Source organism: Protopterus annectens, chromosome 5.part0, assembly GCF_019279795.1.
Source record: "Protopterus annectens isolate FY-2018-M chromosome 5.part0, PAN1.0, whole genome shotgun sequence".
Lineage (NCBI taxonomy): Eukaryota > Metazoa > Chordata > Ceratodontiformes > Protopteridae > Protopterus > Protopterus annectens.
Genome location: NC_056735.1, coordinates 324,528,398 through 324,541,067, shown reverse-complemented (window position 1 = coordinate 324,541,067; position 12,670 = coordinate 324,528,398). Strand labels below are relative to the sequence as shown.

The window sequence follows — 12,670 nt, the reverse complement described above, 5'->3', positions numbered from 1 at the left end:
TTACACAGTTAGAAATGTATTTTTTTCAGTTAGCATCATATTCACTGTTAAGCCAATATACAACACTTAAAAACTAGAAACTATAACATGGTTTTCTATAGCCAGAAATTCTAGCCCTTCATTACTCAACATTAACATGTTTTTGTAAGCTATTCTTAGATTAATACGATACCATATGACAATTATCAGTATTCTTTCTATTTTCTTAATCCAAGCATTATAGGGCATTAAAGCTGTTTTGCTTTTTGGATAGACTTTGCTGCCCCTGGGCCTTTTCAAGTACTTTCTGAAAGATTTAACTACAGCTTGATGCTGTCACACTTTCATTTAACTATTCTAGTCCATGTTTCCAAGCAGCATCATTTTCATCTTTATGCTGACACTGTCACTTCTTGACTTCTTTGAATACAGATGTCCATAATCAAACACTGGCCAAAAAGTAGATGTGTTTGCCTATATGCCTGCTCCATCACTTACTCTGAACCCTATTTTTCTCTGGATGGCTTGGAAATGAAACTGTGTTAATTGATTAAGTTAACTATCATGCCTGCCTCTGCATAATCTGTTTTTTTCCCACTGGACACTACTTTTCAATAGAGTTTTTTATTTATTTATTTTTAACTCTTCTGTCCTCATTATTTAATACTTCAGTTACTTCATAAATTGCTATTTATACTGATTTTGTGTGGTTCTCCATACATGCTAGCAGTTGTGGATATGATGGGTTAAATACGGTTAGCTTATGCGTTGCCTGTTCTAGGACTTTGCAGGTTGTTAATGTCTGGATGATTTAATCACTATGGATTTTCATTACTGAAGTCTTTTTTCAAAGAGTTCTTTTTTTATTTTTGACAGTTCTTTATGGGGTATTGTTTTAAGCGAGCAGGTTTTTGTGTTTAGTTTTACCCCCAGCCCACTTTCTCTGCAAAACTATTAGATTCACCCATACTGGCATCCTTCTGGTTGCCTTCCATCCCTACAACCAGCACAGGATAGGGGATGGAGGGGTGTGTGTTTGTATACTCTCTGATCTGGATAGCTCTACAGGGGTTACAGAGACCAGATGCCATCAAAAGGTAAAACTTGGCTATGACAGCAGTTCTCCCTGTGCGGTTTTGTCCCTTTACGAGTTCAATTTGAAACAAAGCTGACACTGTCTCCTACTTGTTTTATATAGTTAAAGTGGGAGTTATCACAAAAACCTGCTTAGAGGAAAATTTTTGACCCCACTTGGCTGTATCCATACTTCCAGGCCTCCCTGTTACAGTCCTAGAGGGAGTAATCGTGGCGGTAAAGAAGCCATCTGCTTTTCATCTTTTCTTTAAACATATAAGGCGAATGCCAGAATGGTTAATACATCTGAGTTTGTCCTGGTTACAGGAGTGAATTGCAGAATCTTCTCGATTTAACATCTACCCGATTACATTGGAAATTTTTGGAAGAGAGATTTAATTGTGAATCTTCTGTATGATCACCAAAGACGGAATACCTTGGGTGATTTTAATTCTTAGTCAAACTCAAAGGAGTTTGCCAAGGAATTCATATATCTTACAAAGTTTCAGTTTCATACAGATAGTTACTGTTGCAATTCATATACAAGAAAATTCACTAGACTTGGTCTTTCAGCTTGGTGCTATAGCAATTCTTGTGATGCAGCCATTTTCCTAGCCAGACCACTATCTATTCCAAGTCAGGTCTCAAATTCCCATTGATTCAGCCAGCTAATACAGTTCTTGACAAGGATTTGCATACTATCATTTGTGGCACTATTTACCTAATAGAAACAGTGTAGAAGTTCACTGCTTGTGGCCTATAACAAAATGGCAATCTGGGTCAAGTGGTGCCAATGAATGTCTATCAAAGGCCTTTATTGCCCTTAAGAATCATAGTATGATCCTGAGCATCATAAAAGCAGCACATCTGGTATGTGGTTGAAAAGCAAATGAAAGAGGTTTGGCCTAATAGAGAATATGTTTGCATGTCCATTATGTAGTACAGTGAAAATGGATCACACATAAGATGTCAACATTTTTGTGGCCTGAAAATTGTGCTGCAGCTGTCCAGCAAAACTCTTTCACATAGTGAAGCAGGATGTGCAGCCTGGCCTGTCTCAACACTTTTGAATTTTTTTGAGGGATGATGAATTTTTTTCAGGCAAGCCTTTAACAACTGTATATGTAATGTCCTGACTTTTGGTCATTTGGTTAAGTCATCAGAAATTACATCATGGATTAGTTTTTCCTCTACATTTTTACTCACTGTACGATGGACCCTGGGATTGCATGGTTATTTAAATCATGCATGGAGTCCCTTTGTTCCAGTTACTTATTGTATTCTTTGTCCCAAATTGACAGTGGGAGTTTCTGGCCATCCTCAAACAGTAAAGAGGTCTTGACTTCACTTTCTCTTAAAAAATTGTCACTGGTATTATACAATATGGAAAACTGCCAATTTCTCTAACTTTCTTTTCAAATGGTAAGGTTACAAGGAACGTTTATTTGAATACATAATTTAACTTCCCTTGACTTCAAGAATCCTGTCTGCCTGGCTGTAGAACAAGGGTCAGAAATAACTGCTGTTATCAGGTCTTGTTAGACCTTCTTATGATGAGAAAAAACAGCCTTATTCCAGTTTAGCCCTTTCTGAGATCTCTGCTGTCCATGGCATCCCAACTGAGCTCCTTGAAATGCAGTTTTGTTTTACTTGCACAATACTCAGTCTGGATGGTTACATTCTTCATCACATACAGCCAGTGGTTTCCACTTTTAATTCCTCTACTTGCTACAAAATGACTTGTGAAGTTTCTAGAGCTCAATATCAACACCCCACTTTTGTTTGCAGTGTACATGAAGTCATAATAGGAGGTAAATCAAGGTAGAAATATTAGTTATTAATACTACGCTGAGGACCTCTAGCACTACCTCGTCTTTTCAGAAGCCTGTGTGGAAAACTTAACCACTCTGGAAGACTAGACTCAAGCTCAATCTAGCTAAGATGGAGGTCATGCTGTTGTAAGTCACTGTCCATCCACTGCATGTTTACCCTTCTTCGCAAGGAACAGGTTATCAGTTGTCAAAGCTTCACATTTTCATCTTAAAACTACATCGTGGATCAAGCACTTTATTCCAGTCTCAAATCCTGCACCCAAGTGCTACTGTTATCATGCCTTAACTAATGCAATGCCTTTTACAGTGACCTTACGAATAGTGATACGACTGCAAGTACGGCAGAATTCTGCAGCCAGACTTTTGGCTAAAGATACCCCACTACTTCCATAGAATTACTGTGGGATATGCACTGGTTTACTAATTCTAATATGCTTGTATTAAAAACTTTACTGATTTTCTATACACTACACAGTTTGTATCCTGCCATCTTCAAGGAGCTCCTCATGCCAAGTATCAGGTAATGCCTCTAAGATAATCAGATTGGGTGCTATTTGTTACCAGAATTCATATGAAGATCACAGAAAGGGCTTTTCTTTTGCTTACCGGACTCCGGTCCCATGGTATCAACTAGTTTTGCCTGACCCAGGTATGTGATTCTGAGGCCCTGTCTAAAGGTCCCTGAGATGCTATCTTTTTTGGGTGTTTCTTTTTAAATCCACCTGAACTGCTCTTATTCTTTATTGCTGTAATTTCATTAATTTTCTAATTACCTGCTCAATGAGTGCAAGGTACAGAAGCTTATTCGAGATAGGAAACTAGCACCTTGGAAAACATGCAAAACACACTCTGACATACAGACATATACAGCCAATCAAGTGTAATGTGGGAGGAAACTGGAGAATGTAGCAAAAAGAAAACATATGGATTAAAAAACATATAGACTTTATATAGAAGGCATCCTAACCAAAAAACAGACTGGAGAACCAAGGGCTGTGAGGCACTGAAGCTAAATGCTGTATCACTGATACCCCTGTTATAATTTTTATGTTTTTCCAACAACACAGTGTTGCCGAGTTTATTGCTGCTAAATTCTTCCTGCTCAGTTTTCTCCAGTAAAATATGTAGTATTACACACCTCTATGGAAATAAAGATTTAAAGGTACAAATATGGGTGGAATCAAGGGGGAGACATTCAGTACAATATACACAGCGAAAAGAGAGCATACCACACAAGATGCTCCTCCCTCTCATAGAAATGAGATAGCCATTTAAGTACTACAATTCACTTCCCCTGAATAAACAAAAAATGTGGTTAGTTTAATCTGTACATTGTACAGTACAGGACCCTATTTTCTTCAAGAAACACTTGCTCCTAACACAAGATACCTTTATTTTTTCATATGCCAAGAAATATCTTAAAATCTTCTTACGAAGAAACATCATAACTAAAGAAACTGAACTCAAATGACAAGACAGTAGGCATTCTGAATAACTATACACCTAAAAAAGACTAGGGGGGTAAAAATACATTTAGGGTCTTCTGCTGAAGATGGCACCTTCAACTGCCATCCAAGGCCAATGTAATATGCTACTGTACAGTCTTCCCTAAGTAATAAGTCACAAGTGGAACGGAATTCAGCAATATAAAAGGGTGTGGCAGTCTACATAAAGTCTCCTTGGTAAAGGCAAGACGACAAGAGAAGCAATATACTGCATGATGCTGATTAGGAGGTGTTGGCAGTTCAAAATTCTAGATTTCTTATCACAGAAAAGTTGATGATGTTTTCTGGGAACTTGTGGTTCTCCTAGACAAGGCAAAAAGGCAGATGTTCAAATAATGAAAAATCCAAGGGAAATACTAGTCTCTCTTGAAGGGTAAGGAAAAACATACTCAGACATGCTACGACAGATCTCCAAGTACTGGAATTACTGTGGGACTACACTAAGCTGGATTTAGTGACACCAAAATACTCCAAAAAACATTTCTTGGTTAAAATGACTTTGACAACCCCCAATTATTTCACTAATGGACTTAAACAGGTGGTAAAAACAATAATGAAGAAGGAAAGACTATGCCTCATGACCGACTTCCACCAAGAAGAATCATTATGATTTTTTTGTCCTGCACTGCAGTGAACCATGAGTCTGCAGTATGATTGACTTTCACACAACCAAACCTTGCAGGTGTGGGGGTGGGGGGGGGTGCTTAAATCTGCCTTTTCTCAATGCATATGCCAGGCAACACCAAATGTGAGATAATGAGAATGCATGCCCCTTGGACATGTACATCAACCCACCCACCAAGGGAGAGGTGAACAATCAATTTCTTGCCATTTCTTTCTTCCTAAACCAGCTCTTCCATTGCCTGAACCACTAACCAATCAAAAGTCATCTGGGTCACACCAGACGCTTTTATCCCTCTAATCACATAACTGGCATATGTACACAGACCACAAGAAAGTATTTAATTTAACCTTTCCTTAAGATCTGGAGATAAGAGCCATTCCTTGCCAAAGAAGTCATGAAGCAAAATGTCCTCCAGTGCAACCTGGCAGCAGATAAGTCTGTATATGCAAAACCTTTTTAAAAATCTTGTAACTGATCGGAGATAAGACTTAAAATGGATAATCAGTAAATATGTCTGAATTTAGAGGAATAAACCACATTTGATGCTTACATTTTATATCAGCTTCACAGTATGTGGCCAAGGGCAACCTAGCTACACAAACAGGAACAAAATATTAATTTTCTTAGCCTACAAAATTATTCAAAGCCACTTATGACAAATACCAAAAACGTACCGATCCGTCAAAAACATTGTCATAGATGTTTTCCGTTCCACATTTTGGACAACAGAATGTAAACCTTTCACAATCTCGATACTTTTCTTCATCTGTAAGTTGAGTAGGGCCACCAAGCATTGCGTCAGTCTCATCGTCCTTCTGAAATTGATGGACACGGAACTGAGCTGGATCTAGACCTTTTTCATACAAAATAGACAAATACTTTTAATGTCTCAAAAAACAAAAGGGGTAATAAGCTAAAAATATACCATCAAAAGTGCTATCAAAGCAGGACTGGCTTTACAATGTTGAGTATTACTAGGATTCTGAATGCAACAATGCAGGTTAGCCACAATTCATTAACATTAGCTATAACCTCCAGGAAGTAAATACAATGTGAAGTGGCCCAAGGACTGAACTATGGAGCACTTCACTTATGCTAGGTGTTTTGAGGGAGATACAGCTACCCACACTTACTTCCTGTGTTCTATTTATGAACCACTTTGCTGTCCAGTGAACTATGTAGGGATTAATATTCAGCTAGGAGAATCCATCTATGATCCCTGATGGTGGGATGGTATTAAATGCCTTTAAAAGGACCAGACAGGCTCTCACCCATTGTTTCAGTGAATTTTTTGAAGATGTCTGAATATGAACCGAGTTGGGTCATGAGTATGAAACCTGGACCACTTAACCTATATCCCTATTTAATAGTTCCATAAAAAAAGCTATGTACTTACCATAATGTCCATCTGTGTTGTCCATTTTCATTCTTTCTCAACCTGGGGTTCCGGAACAGACTCTGCCGTTATCATAGCTTGTAATAACCAAATAATTCTCAATCTTATCCCTTATCCACAACACACCTATTCCAGTTACCTCAGATTAAGTTTGCTGATAGACAGAAGGATATACTAGTTGTAAGACATTCAGTGAGACTATATCTGGAACCACAATTATATACCAAGGATAATGATCTGTTAGTCACCCGTTCCTCTAGAAATCCAAAGGCATGGGGGTTGAAGGGAGGGGAATTGAGGAAGAATGAAAATGGACAACACAGATGGAACGTTCTTTATCTAATGTTGTCAATTTTCATTCTATCATCCACCTGTGGGACAGAGTCCAAAGCTACCTTAGACCATGGGTGGACTCAAGAAAGGACCCCCAATTTGTTGTAGATGAAAGAAATACAATCCGTTAGCCATCTAGCGAATGTCACTTTGCCCACCAGTTTTCCTATTTTTTTTTTATTTGAGAAAGAGATAAATTGGTCAGATTTTCTGATATCTTTTGTTCTGTGAAGATGAAACATAACTGTCTATGAACATCTAATAAGTGTAAGCAGTACTCACTTTTATTAGCAAATTTGGGGAAAAACACTGGTAGGTTAATGGTTTGACTGATGCTGACTTCTGAAACCACCTTAGGTAGAAAGGAGTGGTTGGTTCTTAGCACAACCCTATCTTTGTGAAAAAACAAATATGGTTGTTTACAACACAAAGCTTGAATTTCTGAAATCCTTCTGGAGGAAGTAATGGCTACTAAGAAAATAGTTTCCCAGGATAGAAAGTTAAGATTGCAATGTACTGCAGGTTCAAAAGGGGGTTGTATGATTGCTTGCAACACCGAGTTCAGGTCCCGAGGAGGGGATGGGATCTTTGTATGGAGGCTTCAACAGGAGAGTCTCTCTCAAAAAAGCTTTACAAAGTTTGTGAGAAGCAAGTGATGAGTCTTCAAATCCAATATGAAAATTGGATATAGTTAACTGAATTTTAGTAGTGGATGACGAAGCTCTTGAATTGAACAGGGGCTAAAAGCTTGAGAATCATATGAATAGGAGCTGAGAAAGGGCCAGTGGCATTTTGATGTGCCCAAAGAATAAGAAGTTATGTACCTACCATAACGTTCCATGTTAGTTGTCTTCTCTCGCCTTCTTTCTTGCTTGATGGGTTCGGAGCCGATCCCTCGGCTCCGACTCGGCACTTGCTTTAGCTCGAGAACTCCTTTTACCAGCTCGAGGCAGCCCCATATCCCATGATGCAAGGCAGGAAGTACCCAGATCTCGTTTGTTGACAAAGGGCAATAACACCAAGCATAAAATACTTCCGAAAGGAAGAAGAAACTTACAGATGGAAAAAGGACCAGGTTTGAATGGTCTTTAGCGTAATAGTTTCTTATACAAGGTCTGTCCAGGCCAGGGGGAAGGAGGGAGGGTCGCAAGAAAGAAGGCGAGAGAAGACAACTAACATGGAACGTTATGGTAGGTACATAACTTCTTAATGTTAAGTTGTCAATCTCGCCTTCATTCTTGCTTGATGGGACCGCGTCCTAGCACCTCTATCCTGGGTGGCTCAATGGAACAAACTCTTGAGGACTGTAGAGCCAAAACTGGCTCTGTCCCTGGAGGCCAAGTCCAATTTGTAATGGGAAACAAAAGTGTGAGGAGTGGCCCAAGTGGCGCTGCACAAATAGTGTCCAAAGGCAGTCTAGCTTGAAAAGCTGTAGAAGTAGCTAAACTCCTAGTTGAATGTGCTTTAGGTTTTGAGCACAGCTGTTTTCCCCTGAACGTATAAATTTCAGTGATGACGAAGAAAGCCATCTGGACAAAGTCACTTTAGAAACAGGTAGGCCTTTTTATTATCCGCATAGGAAACAAAAAGTTGATCAGATTTTCTAAATTTTTTGTTCTGTCCAAATAATATCTGAGCTGACGGTGGACATCAAGATAATGTAGCTTTTGTTCAGCTCTATCTGAATAGTTAGGAAAAATACGGGAGATCAATGGATTGATTCAGATTGTTTTGAAGCGACCTTAGGTAAAAAGGATGGATTAGTTCTCAAGGATACTCTGTCTTTGTGAAAAATCAAATAGGGGTCGAACTGAAAGAGCATGAAGTTCAGACACCCTCCTGGCAGATGTAATAGCCACTAGGAATAAAGTTTTCCAAGAAAGATATTTCAGGGAACAAGAAACAGCTGGCTCGAAGGGGAAGAATCAAGGATGTCAGCACTAAATTTAGATCCCACTGAGGAGGAGGATTCCTGATTGGAGGCTTTAGTAGGAAAATTCCTTTCAAGAAGGCCCTGCAGAGCCTATGGGACATAATATTATGATCTGCTATCCCGACATGAAAATTAGAAATAGCAGCCAACTGAACTCTGACTGTTGAAGAAGAGGAGCCTGCATGAAAAATCTCTGCTAAGAAGTCCAGAACTGCCTGAACAGGGGCAGTAAAAGGATCAATATTTTGGGCCTTAGCCCAATAAGAGAAACGTTTCCATTTGCTTGTGTAAATCCTCCTGGTAGAGGATTTTAGTGAAGCTACTATGATATCTCTAACTGGGTTAGAGATCAAAGGAAGCCTGGCTAAGGAAGGAAGTGGAGCAACCATGCTGTGAGGTTGAGAGAATGGATTGACCGGTGCAGCTGACCGGATTGGTGAATCAGTAGATCTGGCACTGGGTCCAGATGCCACGGCTGCACCAAAAGGTGACGATGGAGGAACGGGAACCAAACTTGTCGAGGCCAGTAAGGGGCAATGAGAATCAATTTGGCTCTCAAAGCGGTAGCTTTCTGGATCACCTGAGGGATCAGAGGAAATGGAGGGAAGGCATAAAGAAGTCCCTGGGGCCAATCCTGGGTCAGAGCGTCTCTGGGGGGATGGCCTGATAGAGGAAGAGGCTGAAGAAGTCTGGACATTTGCTGTTTTGGGGAGTAGCAAAAGATCGCAACATGGGCGACCCCATTCCAGAAAAATCTCTTCCGCTATGGATTGCTTGAGAGACCACTCGTGAGGCATGAGAATAGCTCTGCTCAATCTGTCCGCTATAATGTTGGTTTTCCCAGGGATATGCGTTGCTACCAGAAACCGATGAGAGGAGATCGCCCATTCCCATAGTCTGGCGCTTCTCGACACAAGGGGTAGGACTTGGTTCCGCCCTGTTTGTTGATATACCAAACTACAGACATGTTGTCTGTGAGGACTGCAATTGTCCCTACGGGAAGAAAGTCGTTGAGGGCTTGCAGCGTTAAAAGCACTGCTCTCATCTCCAGGACATTTATGTGCAGATGGTACTCGAGCGGTTGCCACGTCCCATGAAACATCCTGTTCTGATAATGTCCCCCACCCGATCAGGGAGGCATCCGTGGTGACAGTGGCTATCGGGACGGAGGTACAAAGCACCTGCCTTGGTGAATCTGAGGCGATGTGATCCACCAAGCAAGATGTTCTTTGCATGTTTGTGTCACCAGAATCTGGTGACGCATTGGGAGTTGCTGGTATGACCACTGTGTGAACAGCATCCACTGAAGAAGGCGCATGTAGAATCGAGCCAGGGGAAGAAGAGTGATGGCCGCAGCCATGAGACCTAATACCTTTAGAACCATTCTGGCCTGTACCTTCTTGCTGGCCAGAATGATCCTGACATGAGTCTGAATGTCTGAAACTCTTTGTTCTGTAAGGGTAGCTGACATCCGAACAGCGTTTAAGTTTGCGCCTATGAAGGTAATAGACTGGCAGGGCGATAAGGATGACTTTTCGAAGTTGACTGAGATGCCCAAATGAGAACAAAGGTCTATTGTGTAATCCCTGGCTTGTATAAGCTGATGCCTGGTGGTGGCTGACAGGAGCCAGTCGTCGAGATACGGAAACACCTGGAATCCTTGACGTCTCAGGTGAGCCGTGACCACTGCCATGCATTTGGTGAACACTCTGGGGGCTGTAGTGAGACCAAAGGGCAGGGCTCTGAACTGGAAATGACTGGACCCCAGCCGAAGCGGAGAAATCTCCTGGGCGTCTGTGAATTTTGATGTGATAGTACGCATCCTGAAGATCTATTGAGCACATCCAGTTGTCCTTCTGTAAGAAGGGCAGAATTGACTGAAGAGTGACCATTCGGAATCTTGTCTTCCTGACAGACTTGTTGAGTCTGCTGAGATCCAATATTGGTCTCCAGTCTCCCGTCTTTTGGGGACCAAAAGAACCTTGAGTAGATTCCGGGCTCTGAATGGTCTATTGTAACTGGCTGAATGGCTCTTTTTTGCAGTAGTTTCGCGATTTCTAACTCTGCAATGTCCCTTAGACCGGGTGGTACATCTGGAAGGGAACTTGAAGGGAAGGACTTTCCTCGAAAGGAATTATGTAACCCTTGGATATGATCGACTGTACCCATCTGTCTTGAGTGAGGGAATGCCAGGCTTCTGGGTACAGTGATAATCTTCCCGACTGCCTCCAAGGAGGGACAGCCGGGCAACACCTCAGGGATGCTGAAAAGGCTTCTCAGGAAGAGACTCCCTGTTGCCCTGGTTCTTCGGACCCCCTCTGCCTCTAGAGCGTCTGTTGTTGTTACCCCCTCTGCCTCTAGGGGTAAACTGACCACGTGAATCCGGCGTGACTCCTTGGGATTTACGGAACCACATCTTCCCACCCTTCTGTCCTTTGGGATAAGGCCTAGAAGGGGTGGAAAACGGACTCCAACAGCAGAAAGAGTCTTGCCGTCCTGCTCACACCTGGTCAAGGTCTCCTTCACCTGAGGGCCAAACAAAGCTGACCCATCAAAGGGAGAATTTGTGAAGGGCGCCTTAAAGGGATCCGCAAAATCACATAGCCGCATCCAGGCTTGGCGTCTAAGAGCCACACCTGTGCCTGCGGCTCTACTCGCTCCATCCGCAGCATAAGATATTAGCCGCATGGAGGAGTTAGCAATGGAATTGAGGGTTCCTAGCTGCGAAGCAATCTTTTCTTGGGCCCCTGCAGCTGTAGGATCCTGAACTACTTCTCCCAGCTCCTTCAGGATATCTCTCTGGAGTCTGGTGAAGTGACAAAGATAATTCAGCGAGCATAGCAAAGGTCGCTGAGGAAAACATCCGCTTGCCGTACCTATCCATGGTCCTAGAGTCCTTATTAGGAGGATGGACGGGCACGGAAGGATCTGCAAGTTCCTTTTTGGTGGCCGCAGCCACCACCATGGCATCAGCGGGGACACCCTTGGTAAGGAATTGTTTGTCACTAGGGGCAGTGATAAATTTAGAAGGCCTCCTAGGGACTGGCTCTACAGAGTCAGGAGCTGTCCACGCCTTCGTGCAATAACCTGCATAAGGGGTCGAAGGCGGAGACACCCAGGAGGTGGAGGGCCGAGATCCAAACGCCTCTAGGTATACTGACTCATCCTCAGAGGGATTGTTGGTGGGCCAGTTTCCCCTCTGTTTCAGAAGTTCTAGGATGTCTGAGAAGGAGACATCCTCAGAGGGGGATCTAGGGGATCCCTCTGACTCATCAAAGTCAGTATCTGAAGTGACAGACTCAGGGGAGTCTACATGCTTCCTCTTACAAGTCCTCTTCCTAGGAGGATCTCCCGAAACATCAGGAGAATCCTCGGAAGAGGGGGAAATTCCCAATGGGGAAACCTGAGGCGGAGGATCTCTGGGTCCTGTAGCAAGAGAAGTGGCAGAGATGTCAACAGGTACAATAGAGGGAGGAGCTACGGGAAGAGACTGCTGACTGATACCAGTGGCCAGTACACTCTTCATCACCTCGAATGCTCCCCTCCCAGGCAGGTCCGAGAGAACCCGCTCTGAAGAGCTAGGAACTCCAGGGGCCACCGAAAAGGAAGTCTCCGAGGCAGATGTCGGAGCCGAGCTCACCAAGGCCGAGGCTCCAAGGGAAGAGCGGGCTCGGACAAGGGTCGATGCCACTCACCCCTCGGAGGAGACCATGGAAGCCCGACCACGAATCCCTCTAAGGAAGAGGAGATAAGAGTAGGGGCTGAAGGGACAGAAGGAGGTATCCGTCCTCCAGCCGTAGCAGTAACCATGCCGAAGACTCCAACTCCAAACTCTGGGGTAGAGTCGAAGGAGGAACTGTAACGGGGTGTGGACCAACAGTCGTCTGCTGAGACGGACTGTGTAGCATTTGGGCCAGTACCTGTGACTTGAGCAATCTACTGACCACTCTCTCTAGGTCATGATCTGACAACCTGGATGACCTTGAAGATCGG

At 42.8% G+C, this 12,670-nt stretch overlaps 1 protein-coding gene across 1 annotated transcript in view; it reads right to left on the bottom strand.

Annotated features, from left to right (window-relative positions):
• POLA1 (DNA polymerase alpha 1, catalytic subunit) overlaps window positions 1–12,670 on the bottom strand; it is a 3,104,727-nt gene that overhangs the window by 1,121,445 nt on the left and 1,970,612 nt on the right. The window contains exon 33 of the mRNA XM_044072304.1: window positions 5,690–5,868. Within this exon, the coding sequence (XP_043928239.1) occupies window positions 5,690–5,868 (179 nt within the window). The remainder of the gene's footprint in view (window positions 1–5,689; window positions 5,869–12,670) is intronic.